Source organism: Hemitrygon akajei, chromosome 9, assembly GCF_048418815.1.
Source record: "Hemitrygon akajei chromosome 9, sHemAka1.3, whole genome shotgun sequence".
Taxonomy (NCBI): domain Eukaryota; kingdom Metazoa; phylum Chordata; class Chondrichthyes; order Myliobatiformes; family Dasyatidae; genus Hemitrygon; species Hemitrygon akajei.
In genome coordinates, this window is record NC_133132.1 from 83679187 (window position 1) to 83700611 (window position 21425).

Consider the following 21425-nt stretch of genomic DNA (forward strand, 5'->3'; position numbering starts at 1 on the left):
AGGGCTCTTCATCTTATGTCCTTGATATTTATTGCTTATTTATTTATTATTATTATTATTTCTTTCTTTTAGTATTTGCAGTTTGTTGTCTTTTGCATACTGGTTGAATGTTCAACTTGTTGTGGTCTTTTATTGCTTCTGTTATGGTTATTATTCTATTATGGATTTATTGAGTATGCCCACAAGAAAATGAATCACAGGGTTGTATATGGTGATACTTACTGTGATATTAAATTTACTTTGAACGTTGAAGTGTGATTCTCAAATGGGGAAACTCTGAAAGTATTCATTTGGTTATGGTGTAACTTTAGGACAACTAGCTCCCTGTTCTTACTGTGGCACTGACATTGAAAATGGTTTGTATGTGGAGGTCTATTCAGTGGTAAAAATAAAGGTGGTAAAATATTTGCTCAGGTTTTGGTTTCAGTATCAAGTTTTTTTTTAATCACAACATGAAGTTTGTTGTTTTGCAGGAACAGTACAGGGCAAAGACATAAAATGAGTGTAAATTACAAAATAAATTAATAATGCAGAAAGAAGGGAGTAATGAATAGCATTCATTGGTTCATGGACCATTCCGGAATCTGATGCCTGTGGGGAAGAAGCTGTTTCTGAATCATTGAATGTGGGCCTTTAGTACCTCATCCCTGATGGTAATAGGAAGAGGGAGAGCATGCCCTGGGTAGTAATGTACTTAATGATGGATGCCACTTTCTGGAGGCAGTGCTTCTCGATGATGTTCTGCCTGCGATGGAGATCACCAAGTCTACAACATTATATGCGCTCTTGCAATCCTCTGCATTGGAGTCACCATACCAGGCTGTGATGAACCAGTCAGAATGCTCTCCACGTACATTTGCAGAAATTTGCAAGAGTTTGGGGTGACATACCAAATCTCCTCAAGTTTCTTATGAAGCAGAGCCACTATCATGCCTTGTTCATGATTGCACCAGGATAGATCCTCTGAAATGTTGATATCCAAAAACTTAAAGCTGCTTACCCCTTCCACCGCTGACCTTGCCTCAACAAGGACTGGTACATGTTCCCTCGACTTCCCCTCGCTGAAGTCCCCAGCCGCTCCTTTGATCTTGCTGGTGAAGATTGTTGCTGTTGCTCCACTCAACCACCCAACCTGTTTCACTCCTGTACACCACTTTGTATTCATCTGAGATTTTAGCAACAACAGCAGTGCCATTTATGAATTTATGGATGAAATTTGACCTGTGCCCAGCCACACAGCTATGAGTATAGAGAGAATACAGTAGTGGACTAAGCACACATCCTTGAGGTACACCTGTGTTTATTGTCACTGCAGAGAAATGTTAGTATCAATCTATACTAACTGTGGTCCCCCAATGAGGAAGCTGCAGATCCAGTTGCAGAGGGAGGAATAGAGGCCCAGATTTAGAAACTTGGTGAATAATACTGAGGGATGATATTGAATGTTGAACTATAATTGATGAACTGCACCCTTATGTATGCATTGTTGCTGTCTATGTACTTCAACGCAGAGTGGAGAGCCTGTGAAATTGTGTCAGCTATATAGACCTGTTGTGGCAGTAAGTGAATTGCAGTAATTCACGTTCTTGCTCATGCTGGAGTTAACTGTAACTATAATGAACCTCCCAAAGCACTTCAGTATGGTAGAGATGAGTACTACCAGTAAATAGTCATTGAGGGCAGCTTCTTGAGCACCAGTAATATTACTGCCGTTTTGAAGTAGGTAAGATCCTCAGAACACAGGAGTGAGAGTTTGAAGATATCCTTGAACATTCCAGTGAATTGGCTGGCACAGGTTTTCAGTACTTGGCCAGGTACAGCATGAGGGTTTTGTAAGGGTTCATACTCCCGAAGGATCTTCTGACATCCTAGAGGATCACTGGATGGTGTGGGGATTTGCACAGGCATGGGGTTATTCACCCTTTCAAATTATGCATAAAATGTATTGAACTCATTGGAGGGTTCTGGTTTACTGGTCTCGAACACCACAGATTGAACCATTGGCAAACTGCAAGTCTCCTGGTTCATCCAGGTCTTCTGCTTTGGGAAGAATCAGCACGTTCTTTAAGGAACGTGCTCTTCCACGTAGGTCTTGATGGAGACAGTGATGGCTGTAGCATATTATTTCATATTTAAAGATAATTCCCTGAATATTATCCAGTCTACTGATTCCTGTAAATGCTTCTCCACCTCCCTTGACCATACATTTGTTGTCATCAGTCTTTGCTTCTACTCCTGAAGCACAGCCAGGTGGCTGGAATGCCAAGGCACAGACTCTTTGGCACATTAAGTGTTCTTGATGGTGGTGCAAGAGTGCTTTCACTTCTGACCAGCTCAAAACAAGTAAAACTTGGTATACTTTCTATGAAGGAATGGATTAATTGAACAGTTCCATTTTGGTAGGTGGAAATCTTGTTAAGTTGTTGTGTATGTTGTCCTGTTGGCTAGCCAACTAGTCTACAGATGAACCTGGTTGCAGTGCCAAAAACCTACAGGAGAGACAAAGTCAGGCAAGAGTGATGATACAGGATGAATCTGGGTAGAGGTGTAAATGAATCTGACTTTATGGAAATCTGGGCTGTGATCCTAACCATGGAAGTGAGGGTGAATTTGATTTTGCAGATATAGTGGGTGAACCTGGCACTGCATGAGTGTGTGAGTCTGACTAGCAGGGGCAGTGGATGAATCTGATGTGATGGTAGGGTTGAATCTGATGTTAGAACAGGAACTTGACATTGAATTTGGCATTGGATGATCAGAGGTGGGTGAAGAGGCCACTTTGCTTGTTTTTTTTAGAAGCACACCTCCCACCTCCCCACCACCACAAATTTAACTGCTGTCATTTCCAGGAAGAATTCAAATTTCTGTGCATTAAAATATATATAGATATAAACAAATTGTCATTAAAATATCTCAGATATCTCAGTATCTGACCTAACTTGCCTCCATTAAAACCAGAAATACAAATTAAAGATGGGTTTCAGACTTGACACATTTTTCTCTTGCCTTCCATCTGCAATCTACCTATTCAGGGGATTGGGATTCTTACCTCAGACTCAGTTTTATTTGAATATGATTGTTTGTAATTAAGTGCTTTCCAAGAGTTCATCCCATATGAGACAATATCAGCTGTTGCAGTGCAGAGTTCCTCTTACACTATTGCAGCTGCCCTTCAGTAGCATTTTCTTGACAGGCTTCTCCCAGCTTCTGCAACAACTGAGTACTTCAAAGTCTGATATAATTCCATGTTAATGTAAAGGTCTTGCCAATTGCCTCATAATATGTTCTCCAGCAATTCCTCATTCGATTAGTTTAGGATCATATAAAACATAAAAATAAATCATTTAATGCTTCTTCAAAATTATGGAGACAAAATTTGCAGATGAATAGCTTTAAGTGTTAGGAAACTGTTGACCCAGTGATTCATTTTGGAGTTAAGTTGGAAGTAATGGGAATGTCACCAATTTTTCAAGTTGCTTAGTACATGGTACATCAAGAGAAGTTGCTCCAGCAAGAATGACATTAATTGAATCCAACATCATACAGTACAGCTCGGCCTTTCACCATACTGCTATTTTACATGGCTGTCAGTCCAGTCTCAGATGGGGGTCAGCTGTAACCATAGTACAGTGCACTGTATGCAACAAGAATTTGAGGTTTAAGGACTGGCATTTGTTATGCCGTTGGCCCCCTCCTTTGTGAAAATCGCAAGAACTCTAGTTAAGGGGGGTCAACTGACCCAAGAGAGAGAGACATGCGAAAGACCACGTTCTCCCAAGAAGCAGAATAACAGTGACTTTGACTATTGTCTCATGGAGACCACCTGAAAAGCCCTCAGGCAAAGTGGGCTGGTTGAGAGAGAGATCGCATTACCTGCAACTTGATTGACACCTGCGATCCCGTGAAGAAGTATAAAGGCGGGTCTGAGGGGAGGACCCTCAGATGCACCAAGGAAACACACGAAGGAGAAACGCTAGAAATCCTGCGACAGCGTTTTAATAGCTACGGCCGGTGGTGGGGTTCGTGTGCGTCCTTCCCTTGCCTGGGATTGGCGACTTCACCACGGAAGACGGCCTAGCTACAGGGGAAGCCACAGATGAGAGTCCATTCCCCCAACGAGACTTCCAACTACCTCCTACAGGTTGGAAAACCTGTCGGGTAAATGCTTCATGTTCTCTGTCTTTCTAACTAAAAGTGCACCAACGCTACACTTCCGCCGGCAACTAAGTGAAACTGCCGTGATCTAAAAGACTTTTAGATATCCAGTGAACGATATAAAATCTACATTACCCCTAGACGACGATCGAGCTTGTGTTTTGAATGATTATTATTACACCGGTGTTTTAGATTGAGTTTTGATGATCTGAATGTTTTGTATTAACCATACGTTTGTGCCCTTGTTGAATAAAACGGTTGAAAATAGTAGCATCCGACTCAGCTGATCCATCTATCTTTGCTGGTAAGTTACCTGGTTACGGGGTTTTCGTAACACATTTATGTCACATCTTTCATGATCTTATGAAATCCCGAGGACATCAAAACCAACTGAATATTTCGAGAGTGCAGTTATGCAAAAATGCAGCAGTTAGTTTGCATGCTCTAAGACATAATGAACAACGGTAAGAAAAAGGAAAAAAATAGTCTATTATTAATATTGCTTACTTAAGGGGTGATTGAGGGTCAGGAAAACTTCCTGCTCAGCTTTGAATGTTAATACAAGATAATTATGGTATGAGGCTTGAACTCATTTCCTTTTAACATAGAGACAGTCAGGTTTGCTAACACTGATATAATTATGAACATAAAAACATATTGGGAGCAGTTGTAAGCCACTTGGCTCTTCAGTCCTGCCCCACCATTCAATAAATCTGATCTGCTTCAAGCCTCATGTCCTCTTCTGTACCAGCTATCTTTTTTTTAAAAAAGGAATCTATTTCTTCAAATGCCCTCGATGATCTCACCCAGAACATTTTGGAATAGAAATTTCACCAGATTCTTCAGCTTCCATGAGAAGACGTTCACATGCATCTCTCTGTTTTGTGATAACTGGTGTTTCTGGCTGGATTTTGCAGTACTTTGGAGATTTCAATTAATATGTTATTTGTAGGATTGTTTTGCTTTGCTTTGCACACAGCATGATGCTATTAATGTTCTGCTGCATCTTCACCAGGTACATCAGCTTAACATCCGTCAGTGAGAAAATGTGGGAGAACTGATGAACATGTGAGAGCAGTAGGTTACAGAAAAATAAGTGGGGTGATGGGTTTGAGAATTGGCATTAGCTTACTAGGCTGAATATCATGTGAAAATATGAGAAATCTGGCTACACAGGAATACAGGTTAGTTGGATCAGCCATGACCTTATCAAATGTTGGGCCAGGCTTGAGAAACCACATCGTCTACTCCTGCTCCTAACAGGGATGTTCAGATTGTGACTCATTTTTTGAGGTTGGGGCAGTTTTGCCTTAGTTACCATCTTGATTCATGTTAGTGATCATTTCAAAGATGTGCTTTCTTTCTAGGTTGTAGTTTGTGTTCTGGTGCTACTGATGGTGCATAGTTTGAATGGATGCCTAGATTAGAGTTGGTAAAGCTGTCCTGAATCTATCCCATTTTGCATGAGTGCAGAAACAGATGCATGGCAAGAAATTATTTTGCATTGTGCAGTACTTCCATGTGTTATGCAATCCAATTTCCCTGAAAAATGAATAGTGAATGACAACTAGGGACTCACAGTCTGTCTGGGCACTTCCATGTGACTGTGGTGTACCTGATGGAGGTCATTGCGCTTGTTCTGACTGATGTCACACCTTCAAGATCAGAGCTGAGGGATGCACAATGGAGAGCTGAGCAAAATTAGTAGATCGGAAGGTGTGAGGAGGTCAGTGCTGAAGGTTTCTACTGTTGATGCAAGGGGGAAGAGGGATGAGTGAATAGGAGGACTACTTGATTTGGTGAGGTGAGGTGTTAAGTAATTAGTCAGTAGAGGTTGTCATTATGATCAGTGGCTGGCCATAAAGACTATGGTGGAGTGGTTGCTCCTGCTTGTACTCTATTTCTCCAGAGGGAATTAAGGAATGGGAACTCTGCTTGAGTTGGTCTGCTCTCAGTATTTTATTTATAGATTTTCTTTCTGTACTCCCATGTGATTCTGATTATCATCCATCCTCACTCCCCCATGTTAGTGACACTTCCCTCAGTTGATGGCTCACGGATGTCTGCTGCCTTTTCCACCTGGCACCCTCACTCATGATTTTGCAGGAGTTACATTTGTTGGATCTGAAGTATTATGAGATCTGTGTTCTGCATGGGTAGTTTCAGTTCTTCATGGCAGTTCCTCAGCAATGGCTCTGATCAGTTGGAGGGCAGATTGTTCTGCAATTAAAAAGCAGTTAAGCAATTAAACAAAGATGGCAAAAGTAAATCAAAGCTAGAAATGGATTAGGTAGTAACACTTTAAAATATTTTTTAGTCCTTAAAAATAAAAAAAAACAAACTCAATCAAAAAAAAAGGTCTTCTACCTGCCTTTCCTTGTTGCAGTCGTTGGTCTCCAGTGAAATGAATGGTCTTGCTCATCCTCAGTCAGGGCTGACAGTGTACGTTCAGTGCAGTGGGTCCTCAGCCCTTGCTGAGGGATTGCAGCAAATTATGCTCTGCTGTTTTTCCCTGTGACCACATGATTTACCGCAGGTACTCTGGTTTTCCCCACATAGTAGGGGATGGTAGCTTAATTTGTCACTGTACTTTACCCTTATGTTGACTATTATCAACTGATCTAGGTTGACCGATTCACTATCCAACTCTTAATTAATCAAACCTTGCACCTTATTGTCTCTGTACAGACGTCAACTTAACTATGTTGACCCCAGCAAACAAATTAAAACATGAATTCTACCATTCCCTCTATACCGATACTTACTCAGAACATTTCTCCAATTTAAACATTAAAATAGGGGATATTCTGTTGGCCAAACAACTGATCCTTCTTCTTCTAGCCCCTGGAATGGGGGATTTCCAAAGTTCTCATTGCTTTGTATTTGAAGCCTCTCACTTTTACACACTCCCTATCAGTTCAAATGTTGCATTTCAATCTCATTGGCTCTGGCCTACCTGGTTAACGTGTGTCTGCTTCCCATTGGCTCTGGTCAAGCCAGCACCATTTTATTGCTCTTTTCGCTAATGACAACTAGTAATTAATATCTCTTTGTTCTGAATCAGAGCAGGCCCAGCCAGTTAGTAGGATCAAGATACTCAGCTCAGACACAGACACCCTTATTCATGAACTTGCATGTTCTATCATACCAAAGAATGCCTCACAAATAACTTCTTATTAAGAAATTATCTCTAGTTCAGCAGATCATCAGAAGCTTCTACTTTAAAGCACTTTGATACAATTACTCCGGAGTAAAACCATTTCACAAGATAGTTCACAAAATGGAGCTTACAGAGCAGCTTCACAAAATGGCAGCCTCCATTCCTAAAACCACATGACAAGAGCAAAGACAATTGGCTTGTCCACTTCTATTTGACTCATTTAAATTTGATGTTTTCTTCCATATTTTAATTGCTTCACGCTGCCAACACCTTGTGTAGGTGGGTGGAAGAATTAGTGAGAATGCAGTCAGCAAAGGATGACCAGGAAATGTAGCTCTGTGTGCTGGCATAAATTGGATAGGTTGAGTGGTGTCCTCTCATGAATGAACAATGGAATTACTAACACTTCCAGCAAAGCTCAGCCCTGCCACTAAAAGGTGACTTTTCACAAATGTGTACTTTGAAAAGAAAGTCCACATTCACCTACAGTGGTTTACATTCCCTCTGTTCAACTTTGCAGCTTCAACGACTGAAGTTCATGAGTGCATTTCTCAAACCAAATCAGTAATCCTAGTTCCAATCAAGACCAAACCTTGCAGTTGTTGACTTACTACACTTGACTACCCTCAATGCCTGGCTTCCATATAGCTTTGCATCTCTTGCTGCTGCTGTGCATTGATCCCCCGGTGTTTGCAGCCGATTTGATGGAAGACTATTGCTTTACAATGGAGAAAGCTATAGGGGGCCCTGAATGAAAAGTGTGATCGTCCCTAAGCTTGAATGTCCCAGCTTCAGGTTATGTCTTGTTGTGTTTGGGATTTGTAGGTTGACAGGCAAATTACAAGGGCACTGGTGCAGAGGCAGTGGTGGGATCACTGTGCTATCATCTAAAAGAGAACAGCAGATTTGTGCTACACGTTGCTTCTTTGCCTCTGTCTCAGCAATGTCAGTAATCAACTGAAGATCATATTGATCAAATATTGTTTGCAAGCTCCTTACATTCAGAAGTCATTCAATGGCTGTAAAAGGTTGGAAAATATCCTTAAGTTCTAAATTCTAAATTTTGTTTGCATTGTTCTTTGCCTAATTCTCTAGTATACATACAGATTTAATATTTTTGGCAAAGACAAAGGGACTGTAGGGTTAATCTTCAATTTTATGCAGGTACTCTGAAACTCATCACCTGTGAAGTGGATACAGAATCAATGATTGCTTCCAAAACAAAACTGGGCAGACACTTAAGAGAGAATATTTTGCAGGGCTCTATGAAAAGAGGAGACTAATGGGCGTGGGTACGAGAGCCAGCTTTGATTAAATGGGATGAATTACTTCCTTCTGTGCTTTAACTATAATAGTCCTGATTTTGACTTAATTGGGAAGTAAAATTTGGAGGGGTGTCGAATATGCTCACACCCAGGCAGGCTATCTTAAAATTGGGATTGTGTATGTAGGTGTTTTGACGGGTGAAGCTTATATTAAAATAAATTGATCATTTCTGTTCCTCAACTGGCACCAAGTTCAGTATTTTGCAAATATAATGCAATGACAGCTTACATTAATTCTGTATTTGTCATTCATAAAATATTATCTCAGAATAGCTTGAAGGGTGGAAGTGTAAGAGGAACGCCAAGCTGACAGAATATGAGAATGTTAAGGTGGTAGCTGCATTGCCAATGCACAGAAGTTAATTTCAGTAATACTATTTATCAGTTGATTTCTGAAAAATTAATTTATATGAGGCACTGGTTCTGTGTCAAGGAAGATTCATAGTTCCTGATGAAACCAACTTCTGCATCTGATCACATCATGGACTTAAAAAAATATGATGAGTAACATTTATCTTTTAAAATACATGTTGTGCTCATTACAGCATTCATCAAAATAATATTGTCTTCTCTGAATGAATGAGATGTTGTTCACACATTGGATATTGACATCCATCTGCTACCTTTAATGCTCTGTTTAATTGTGGATTGTTTAAATGTACCTGCACAGGAATGTGTGCTTAGCCCACTGTTCTATTGTCTCTGCATCCATGACTGTGTGGCCAGACACAGCTTAAATACCATCTGTAAATTTGCTGATAATACCACCATTGTTAGCAGAATCTCAGATGGTGATGAGAAGGCGTACAAGAGTGAGATATGCTAGTTAGCTGAATAGTCTCGTAGCAACAACCTTGAACTCAACTTCAGTAAAACCAAGGAGCTGATTGTGGACTTCAGAAAGAGTAGAATGAGGGAACACAAACCAATCCCCATAGAGGGATCTGAAGTGGAGAGAGTGAGCAATTTCAAGTTCCTGGGTGTCAGTATCTCTGAGGATCTAACTTGGTCACAACATATTGATGCAGCTTTAAAGAGGCAAGGCAGCAGCTATATTTCATTAAGAGTTTTAAGAAGATTTGGTTTGACACCTAAAACTCTCAGAAACTTCTGTAGATGTACCGTGGAGAGCATTCTGACTGGCTGCATCACCATCTGGTATTGGGAGGGGTGGGGTGCGGGGAGCAATGCACACTACTAAGTAGCAGAAAGTTGTAAAATTAGTCTGTTCCGTTATGGGTACTAGCCTCTGTAGTGTCCAAGATATCAAGGCGTGGTGCCACACGATGGCAAAGTCCACCCAGAACATCCCCTCTTCCATTGGCAAGGAGTTATAGATGCGTGAAAGTACCCACTCAGCGATTCAGGACCAGCTTCTTCCCCTCTGCCATCAGTTTCTAAATGGACATTGAACCCATGAACACTACCTCACTATTTTTTAAACTTATTTTTGTTTTTGTCTTACTTTTACTTTGCTATTTAATATACATACATATGCTTACTGTAATTCAGTTTTTTTTTCCAATATTCATTATGTTTTGCATTGTACTGCTGCCACAAAGTTAATAACATATTTCATAACATATGCCAGTGATATTAAACCTGATTCTGATTCTGATGACTCCTTTCAAATTGTGGCATTCTTAACCAGCCAAATAGAAGCCAGGCACTAAGGCAAGTGTGATAAGTCAACAACTGCAAGTTTTGATTGGAGTTTGGATTGCTGATTTGTTTGGGCCATGTGTTCATTTAATTGTTGCCTATTTAGCAGCTGATGCAGAAAATCTTTTCTTTTAACTCAAAGCTGAATTGTATAGAGAATTTTAATGCTGGATTGAGAAGTTCTTTGACTTTAATGCCAACTGCTTAACAAGATAAGGGTCAAAATGCTGTGGGTCAAAATTACTATGGGTATTAGCTTTGCCACAGGCTTCAAATTGCATTTTTTTCTCTTTTATACATGCACACGTGGGCACATTTTAAGAGCTTTTTATATCAACAATATTTAATTTACTAATGAACTGACTATTGCACAAGGAAATTATTAAGTAGTTCAGCATATTTTTAAAGTCAGTTTCACTAATTTAAGTCAGATTATTCACAGATAGGGGCCCAGACACCCTTATTAAAAATGCACCTGCTGATAAACCTATTTCCAGCTAAATTAATTTCCAACAGTATTCTTGGCTGCGTCAAGGATTTTTATATTAGAAAGAGAAATAAATTATAATGCTCTATTTTACACTTGTGATTGTGTATCAATAAATTATAGGGGAGACTTGACCAAGCAAGCTTTTCTCAATTTCCCACTGAATGGAAATTCCACCCCCTGCAGTTAATTCTCTGAACAACATTGCATTGATTATTCTGGACCAAGTTGTGCTGGTGGCTTAAAAGTAAAACACGTCTTAGAGATCTGTGTATATACTGTGAAACATGGAACCCTGAAACTCAGTGACAGACTCAGAGATCCAGTTTATCAATTAGTACAGATTTAGGAGGCAAAACGGAAGACAACACAGTACTTTATATTTAATTTTAACTTTTTATTGATGTTGTCAATCAAATCTTTATAAATATGGACACACAACAAACCACTTGATTTGGAAAATATATTGACAAAGTTACTCAGGCGATAGTGATAGATGGTGACACATAATTAGCAAAATGTGTGCAAGTGCAATTGGAGGTTGTACTGAGAAAGAGTCAAAGACATGTATTCGGTGTAGAGAACCTGAAACCTGCCTGTGTTGTGCTTAATGTTGATAGCACTGTGCCTGAGGGAAGATTGTTTTAGAACTCGGGGATTTTTAATTCCATTGTCATCCCAAACATCTGTCAATTTGATGATCAGGCAATTACAAAAGGAGTGAGGTAAACAAGAGTTACACCACAAGGCAGCAGGTTTACTGCTTGTTTTAAAGGAGTGACAAAGTGCTAAAACTCTTGTGGTTTTGATTTCATTGGAAGGCTTCATTTGGCTGCTTGATTGAGATCGCTTCAAACTTGCCAATTACCTTTTGCACTGCAGCAGCTTCTCTGTGCATTAGCTGGTAGATTATTCTGTTCACAGGTTATCCAGACCGCATGATACTGCTAAAGCATGTTCCTGATTTGCTGGTGCTGCAAACTTGCAGGAAATCCTGCTGCATATTGGGAATGTCAGTTCAGCCATCCAGTGACAAATAGCTGTGTTTTGGCCCAGTGGCTCTATTGCTAAATGCTACATCGAGAGTACTGTTCGCCCTAAGCAGAAAATATCAGCTTAAAAATGCTGTTCTAGTGATTCACAAGGAATTGATTTTGGATTTCAGAAAGGGAAGACAGGGGAACACACAACCAGTCTTCATTGAGGGAATAGTGGTGGAAAGTGTGGGCAGATTCAAATTCCTGGAAGTCAACATCTCTGAAAATCTACCCTGGACCCAACGTATTGATTTAATTGTCAGTGGCTATATTTTATTGGGAGTTTGAGGAGATCTGGTTTGTCACTACCTTATCAGCGAACTGCTTATTGGTGGAGAAACTGAAGGAGCTGGACTTGGGCAAATCGTGCTGCTTCCTGCGTCAGACAAGTCGGTGCCCAAAGGTGGTGTCCAGTCTAAAAGTGAATGATTGTCTTAGGCGCTTTTCTTGTGATCACAAGATCCTATTGGAAATTGTTAATGTGGAATGCAGCAAACCCAAGGTGTTAGCAGACGGCAGGGGAGCTGAGTAGCTTCAGTTGTAGTGAAGTTCAGGATTCAAGCTGCAGTGTTGCCTGTTTACAGCCACCCAGGAGAGAGGCATTGGAGTTGGTGCACTCCACTGGGGGACCAGAAGTGAAATGGTGCAGCATCCAAGCTGGAGTCGGTGCTGCCCCCCAGTGTTCACTCAGCAGAAGACAAGTTGTATTGTGTTTGACTGCAGACTGCTACAACATTCATGGAATCAAGATCCTGGACCATATATTCTTTGTGTGACTGTATTATACTGATCTCTTGTAGGTGTTTACTACCTTATTATATGCCCAGTGCTGTGTAGGACCGTTGGTATTGCATTATGTACCTTGGCCCCAGAGTAGCGGGGTTTCTTTTGGCTGTATTCATGGGTATTCATGTAAGGCTGAATGACAATTAAACTTGAACTATGAACAAAAAGGAGGTACAGAAGCCTGAAGACACACACTCTCTGTTTTAGGAGCAGCTTCATATCCCTAAGTCATCAAATTTCTGAATAGACAATAATCCATTTCATGGGCACCACCACATTATTTTTGCCCTGTTTTTGCACTATTTATTTTAGTTAACTTATATCTTTCTTATTATAATTTATAGTTCTTTTTATGTATTGCACTGTACTGCTCCCCAAAACAACAAATTTCAGGGTATATTGCCAGTGATTTTAAACTTGATTCTGATCCACTGAAAAAAAAATTATGAAAACTAAGCTTTAAATTTATGGTTACATTATAGAATGTTTCTAGGGTGAGTTTTCTTCTCCTTTAATGAGATAAAAAATACCTGCAATGAATAAAATATCTTTATTTCAGGAGAGTGTTTGTACAGTTGAATATCATCATTGGCCCACCGAGATTTGTTAATTAACTCAAAGTTACATGAAAGCTGCTCCTTCTCTGTTTCAAACTTCCCCTACATAGTGTGGATTGAAACGTATGAGTTAGCTTGTATCAAGTTGCTCATCGAATGGGCAGCTGCTCAATCTGTTAGAGGCTGTTTACATACACCACAACACAGCTCACCAGTGTGATGAGAAACGACTTAAAGAATTCCACTGATCTGGCATTTGGAACAATAATCAGCCAGAATTATAGTTCTTAAATGAATTGCATCAAGTCTTCATGGTCCTATATGTCAGTATGGTGTTAGTGCACAGAGCATACCAGGTGTACCCAGAGAGATCACCTGCAGGCCACTGGCATGAATCATGTATACATGCGGGCTGCATTGTCTGACTGCTGCTTGTGCAAGATCATGTCATATGAAGCCTGTCTTGGTGTTACTTAAGAGGGACTTAAGGATTATTGAGAACTGACATAGAAGAGGATTTGAAGTCAGCTTATTTTGTATTAAATAATAGGGCAGGCTTGGTGTCATGTGGAATCCAAGCAATGACAGCCGAACCAATCCATGCTGACCACTGTGCCAACATATCTAGTTCCAGCTTCTGCTAAAACTCACCCTTCCATGTACTGTACCTATCCAAGTGCTTCTTAAGTTATACTATTGTATCTGTCTGCAACCACTTCCTCTGGTATCTCATTCCATTCTCACCACTCTCTGGACTGAAAAGATCCTCTTCGGTCCCTTTTAAATCTTTCCTTTCATACCCTAAATTGGTGCTCTCTAGTTTTGGATTCCCCTACCTTGGGGAAAAAATTGCTAGCATCCTCATTATCCATGCCTCTCATGATGTTATAAACCTCTATAAGGCCATTCCTCATTTTCCTGTGCTTCTAACCTGGTCATCCTCTCCCTATAAACTCAATCCATCTAATACAACATTCTTGTCCTTTTTTTTTGCAATCTTTCCAATTTTACTACATCTTATCTAGAAAAGAGTGACCAAAACTTTGTACAAAACTGTTAAGTGTGGCCTCACCAACAACTTATACAATCACATCATAATGTTCCAACTCCAAACAAATCAGTGCCCTGACTGATGAAGGCCAGCATGCTGCCTTCATCACCACCCTGTTTACATGTGGTGTAGCTCTCAATGAACTATGCACTTATTACTTCTCACTCAGTCTATTCCATTACATTCCCTAGTGGCCTAACCTTGATAGTATAAGTCATCCACTGGTTGAACTTTCCAAACTACATCGCTTGACATTTGACTCTACTGTCAAAATGAATCCAAACTCAGGTTGGAGGAACAACACCTTCTATATCGGCTGGGTAGCCTCCAATCTGATAGCATGAACATTGACTTCACTAACTTCTGTTAATGCTTCTCCTCCCCTTCTTACCCCATCCCTGACATATTTAGTTGTTTGCCTGTTCTCCATCTCCCTCTGGTGTTCCCCTCCCCCCCACTTTATCCCGAGGCCTCCCGTCCCATGATCCTTTCCCTTCTCCAGCTCTGTATCACTTTCGCCAATCACCTTTCCAGCTCTTAGCCTCATCCCACCCCCTCCGGTCTTCTCCTATCATTTCGCATTTCCCCCTCCCCCCACTACTTTCAAATCTTTTACTATCTTTCCCTTCAGTTAGTCCTGATGAAGGGTCTCGGCCTGAAACATTGACAGTGCTTCTCCTTATAGATGCTGCCTGATCTGCTGTGTTCCAACAGCATTTTGTGTGTGTCACCTGACATTTACTTGTATTAAAATCCATCCATTTATCTATCATTATCATCATGCCATACACTGCCAGAGCCTCGGTGACCACTTTCTTCCACTGCAATCTGTCAGCAGCCTCTTGCATCTCTGGTGGTGAGGCTGGTCCACTTCTCGGTGTTGTCGATCCAGGTTGTCCTCTTACTGCCTCGGGAGCGGCTTCCTTCGACTCTGCCTTCAAGCACAGTGTGTTCCAGTGTGTCATCAGTCCTTGAGATGTGTCCAAAATAGCCAAGTTTCCTTTGGATAACGGTTTCCAGAGGTATTGATTTTGTGCCAATCTTTTCTAGGTTGAAATTGCTGGATTTCCTTTCAATGTATGATACCCCAAGGATCCGTCTGTATGTCCACATCTCAAATGCTGTCAACTTCTTTTCATCAGCTGCTTTTAGGGTCCATGTTTCACAGCCATGTAGGGCTAATGGCCAGACGAGACTCGAGGAGGCGTATCTTGCTGTCAGTGCTCACAGATCTATCTTTCCAAATGTTCCAGAGTTTGGTAGTGCTTGTGCATGCCATTGCTAGCCTTCGCCTTATTTCCTTGCTGCATTCGTTTGTGTCATTTAGTTCTGCACCAAGGTATATAAAGGAGGACACTTGTTCAATCTTGTCGATTCCAATGTAGATGTCAGCTTGAATTGCAGTTTTGCTTTTCACCATAACTTTGGTCTTTTTACCATTTATCAGCAATCCAAATTCAGCAGAGACTTTTGCAACATTATTGAGTAGTGCTTGTAGGTCTTCTGTTGTGGCTAGCAGGGCTGTGTCATCGGAGTATCTCAAGTTACTGATGGTTCTTCCTCCTATTTTAATGCCAGTGTTGTCTGGAATTGTCAGTCTCCTGATCATCTCAGTGTAGACGTTAAAAAGGTGTGGAGAAAGGATGCAGCCTTATGATTTATCTATCATAATATGCTATAAGGCAGCAAATACTTCCTTTCTGGTACTATGAATGTTCTCCAAAATACCTCTGCTTGTTTCATCTCTTGAGCAACTAAATGGCCTTGCTGACCTAAGGGGACCCTCTCCCCCCTCTCCACGCCCCTCCTTTGACTCTTAATACAGGTGTAGAACAGTTTGGATGTTCTCATAACCTTACCTGCCAGGACAATCTCATACCCTCTCTTTGTCTTCCTTACTACCCTTTTTAAGAATACTCTTAATTTTTTGAGTGTACCCTAAGTATGCTTTCTTCCTTTTCTTGACCAGAGCTTTAATCTTTCTTGTCAGTCAAGCTTCCCTAAACTTTCCAGGTTTACCCTTCACCCTGACAGGAATCTGTTGCTTCTGTATGTATGATATCACACTCTTAAAACCCTCCCACCTGCTCTTCTTTCCTTTCCTTTCAAATAGATTCACCCAATTGACTTGTTACGTATTCTCCGTAATTCCTCCAAGATTAGTCCTGCTCTAATTTAGGACACTAGCCTGTGAACCTGTCCAATTCTTTTCCATAGCCATCATAGAATTAATAGAATTATGGTCACTAGAGCCAAATTGTTCCCTGATTGCCACTCTAGTTCCCTGTCCTACCTCATTCCCTAAGAGAAGGTCTAGTATTGCACCCATACTAGTCAGTCCTGCTATATATCGACTTAGGAAACTTTCCTAGATCCATTTCACAAATTTCATCTTATTCAGACTCTTAACAGTATGGGTTGTCCAGTCCAGTCCAGTGAAAATCTCCCACTATAACTACAACTATAAGTAATTTCTCCATATACCTGCTCCTCAAGTTCTGGCTGGCTATTACGGGATCTAATGCAGCTACACTAGAGTGACTCCCCCCATCTTGTTTCTAAGTTCTAAACATAAGACCTCATATAACATATAACCATATAACAATTACAGCATGGAAACAGGCCATCTCGGTCCTTCTAGTCCGTGCCGAACGCTTACTCTCACCAAGTCCCACCTACCTGCACTCAGCCCATAACCCTCTATTCCTTTCCTGTCCAAATACCTATCCAATTTTTAAAAAAATGACAAAATCGAATCTGCCTCTACCACTTCTACTGGAAGCTCGTTCTACACAACTACCACTCTCTGAGTAAAGAAGTTCCCCCTCGTGTTACCCCTAAGCTTTTGCCCCTTAACTCTCAACCCATGTCCTCTTATTTGAATCTCCCCTATTCTCAATGGAAAAAGCCTATCCACGTCAACTCTATCTATCCCCCTCATAATTTTAAATACCTGTATCACGTCCCCCCTCAACCTTCTACGCTCCAAAGAATAAAGACCTAACTTGTTCAGCCTTTCTCTGTAACTTAGGTGCTGTAACCCAGATAACATTCTAGTAAATCTGATGGACAGATTGATGATAAACCTCAATGGACAATCTTCCAAGAATGTCAGCTCTAAGTACTGCTGTTGTATGACCAGTATGCAAGATAAGTTTTTTCACTGTACCTTGGTACATGTGACAATAATAAACCAATTCTAATTCCAATTCCAATTCTCATCAAAAAGGCAACACTTCCTCTTTGCTTACTTATACCTTGAGAGGAGTGATGGCCTACTGCTATTTTTTTGTTTTCTTATACCTGAGAGGGTTTTGAAGCATAGAGACAGGGCTAGGGACCTTCAAATTCATGTGCCACCCAGTTCTCCCTCTCTGCTACTGATTTGTGGTTCAGATCTTTACCAAACATCCTGCTCACCAATAAAGAAAAAGCAGATTATATATTTGTTTCAACCCGTGTGCAGAATAAAACAAGATTATTGTGGAAGTCATGAAACATTCATGCAGTTACTAAGTGCAAAATAAAAATACTTCTGGAATTGAAATGTGTTCCAGAAGTACATGGGCTGCCTCTAAGGAGCTCGCAGTGCTAAGCTGTGATGTGGTATAGTAACCAGTGTACAGAGTGAAAATTCAAACCCATGATCTGTAGTTACATCATCGGTCAACTTGATATAGGGCAAACAAAGGTACGTTGCAGACTGATGAGTCCCCAAGGCCTGCTTTAGGAAGTGACTGGTAGTACTGAATCTAGAAAATCTTCCAGCAAGTAATAAATTCTCCGGAATCCACTTGTAGTAACATTTTAAGTGTAATTAAAAGTCCACTCTCCAATTCTTTGTGAACAAGGGATCGAATGTGCCAATGAAACATATTGTAGTGTTTCACTTCTTAACTTTACACTTAATGTTTGACTTCAGCAATATTATTTATCAGTGGCTGTGTCAATTGCCAAGACATTGTGTTTTTGGTGAAGGACCTATTATGAAAATATTGCAGCTTTTTGTTTAGAAATTCCATAACCAATTTGATATTGTGACAGTGCTCTGCCCTGCTAATGTACTAACCAGACGTTCTCTTTCTTTTGTCCACAGAAAGCTGATCTTGCAGTTGCACCCCTGACTATCACCTACGTACGAGAGAAGGTCATTGACTTCTCAAAGCCATTCATGACTCTGGGAATAAGTATTTTGTACCGAAAGCCCAACGGTACAAACCCTGGCGTTTTCTCCTTCCTGAATCCTCTCTCCCCTGATATCTGGATGTATATTCTGCTGGCTTACTTGGGTGTCAGTTGTGTGCTGTTTGTCATAGCCAGGTAACATGATGCCTTCAGTGAGTTTTGGCAATGCCACTATGTTTTTGCAAATGTTGTCAAAAGTCACTGATTTTTTTTTTGTTGATTTTTTTTGTCCCTCTTTGTTTTAACACCTCTGTGCTGTTTGTCATCTCTGTCTGAGATTAAATCTTGCTAATATCGGGGAGGAAAACAAAATGGCTTCAGAAAGGCATTTTCGACTTGGGTTTCTGGTGCAGATAAGTATGTTAAACCAGCATCTCTTTTTTAAAGTCCCCCTACTGCGCTGCTGACACAGTGTAAACGATGAATGCTGTCCAGAAGAAAAATGAAGGCAGTTAATTGAATTTTACACATTACACCGTTTCACTGCACACATGGACTGAAGCATAGAAAATGTGGTTTCACAGAAAACGTCTTAAGAAAGGCTATTAATTAGTCATAGCAGGGGTATTTGTGTGGACAGGCAAAGTAGTAGAGAGATGGTAGTTTATCATGCAGCGCTGCAAGTTAGGATAACCAAGTGCCCAACCCCCACTGTTACCAACAAATGCTTTTCACCTTGCTTCAAATGCATGTTTTTGAACATGATATCATTGCTGCAGTTATATACTGCATCAGCCAGTGCAGTACTGACTGCATTTTTAAGATTAATGTGAATAGGGAGTAGTGATTCATATTACAAAGTGGGAAAGTATGAGAGCATAATTTGTACTAAAATGCACATGCGAGACGCTGCTGTCTCCCATCTGCTATCAGATATTTTCTGCCATAAATAATTACACTTGAGGAGATAGAGGGAAATCTGCAGAATGTCTAGGACTTCCACCTTTACATTTCAGATTATAGTGCAATGGCTGACCAGATCAGACTTTAAAAATAATGTTTGAAAAGGGCACTTAGCATCTTGGTGAAGAGAAAGTAGCTCTTCCAGCAATATTTGCCATTGCAGTCCTTTCAACATCAGATACTGTATTTGCAGTAGCTTTTTCTATGAAGAGATTTAAGCTCATGTTAGGATTGATTATTACAAAAGTTTCAAACATTTTTGTAAATTTGTCCAAGAAAGTTCCAGCAAAATGAACCAATCATTTGCTGATCTTGTTACCTCATTAGTACTAAAATTATTATGTATGCACTTTGCTTGTGGTGGGAGTGGCTGGGATGGAGATATCGTGGGAGTAGAGGTGATAGAGAGAGCAAGATTTATCCCACTGTACAGTAGTATTTAGTTATACTTTCTATAGTGTTGTATGGAAATAGAACCACAGTATATAGTCATACATCAGGAAATCATGTGGATGCTAGATTCATAAATAGAGCTGCAGAGTGCCGTAGTACAAATGTAACCTTGAATCTGTACAAACTAAGGAGTGATGCATCTGGGTTAATGAATCCAATTCTGGTTACCATGCTTTAAGACTGATATGGATATCCACGAGAAGGAGCAATGATAATTTGCTTTAACAATTACGGCACTGAAGGATTTTTGCTACAACTGTAGACTGGAGAATCTGGGTTTTTTCTCCTTGCGGGATAGTAGCATGAGGTGAGATTTCATAGAGGTGTACAACTTGGTTTAGGAAGGGGGAAATTAAAGAGTCTGTGACAAAGTTTAACATTTTGAATATAATATGAAAGATCAAGTGATGGAAAAACTTGAGAGGCTAATTGCCTAGATTTGCCCCTCTGAGACGGAGGTGGAAACAGAATCACTCAATGCCTTTGAAAGAGAAATGGATAAGAACTTGAGGAAGAGCAACTCACCAAACTTCTGGGTAAGGGTAAGAGCAGGGAAATGAAAGGATTGATCAACGGATCTGGCATAGCCGGATGGGACAAGTAGCCTATTTATGTGTCGTAACATTTCTAGGATTCTATGAAGGAAAGTCTTGCACGTACATAGATCCAGTTCATGATTTTGGGCTATTAAAATGTATTTTACAGTCAATGAGATACTCCTGAATTATTACATAGAAACATAGTAAACCTGCACAATACAGACCCTTTGGCCCACAATGCTGTGTTGAACATGTACTTACTTTAGAAATTACCTAGGGTGACCCATAGCCCTCTATTTTGTTTTTATTGTCAGTGTTGCAATGAACAAAACATGGCAGATAATTTACATAGAGCATGGCTCTCAAAGTAAGAATGCCATGATGGCCAGATAATTTGTTGTAGTGTTGCTATTTGAGGAATTGGTTGGGGTGTGGTGATAGACTTCCTGTTCTTCATGTGCTTAGATCTTAGAAGTATAACTGAGGTTCTGGACGTGACCTTGGTCTCACGTCTTTTCCAAATGAGTGCACTTCCAAACAGGAAAATGACATATAGTTTATGATTTTACTAAGTTTTAGAGTTCATTCAATTAGATTTTGAGGTATAATACTGGTGAGAACTGGCATGTAGCAAAGATGAAAACCTCCAAATCATCATCATTCCAGACTATTTATTTACCAGCACTTGAAGTAAAATGTCTATAATTATTTACATGAAAAGCAATTAAGGACGTGTATTAAGTAAAGACAAAGCCACAATTTACAGGGTAGATTGCAATATTGGAAGCTTATGGCTACACTGCATTCATTGTATTAATTCTAGGGTTTAGATATTTCTAGAGATTCAGTATAGCAACAGGCCCATGCCATCCAATTACACCCATGTGATCAATTAACCTATTAACTCATACATCTTTGGACTGTGGGAGAAAATCAGACACCCAGAGGAAACTCATACAGTCATGGGAGAACGTGTAAACCCCTTACAGGCACTGGTGGGAGAAGCACCCAGGTCCCAGGTAGCTGTAATGACATGATGCTAACTACTACACTATGGTGCTACCCCCATATATCATTGTTTATTCGTAATTAAAGTTCTGATATATAAAGTAAGGAGTACAAGGT

General features: G+C 40.3%; 1 protein-coding gene across 4 annotated transcripts in view; it reads left to right on the forward strand.

The window, feature by feature from the left end:
• Positions 1-21425, forward strand: part of LOC140733312 (glutamate receptor ionotropic, kainate 2) — a 518933-nt gene that overhangs the window by 374968 nt on the left and 122540 nt on the right. For all 4 annotated transcript variants that reach the window (XM_073056472.1, XM_073056470.1, XM_073056471.1 and 1 more), the window contains exon 12: positions 18317-18540. In XM_073056472.1, the coding sequence (XP_072912573.1) occupies positions 18317-18540 (224 nt within the window). The remainder of the gene's footprint in view (positions 1-18316; positions 18541-21425) is intronic.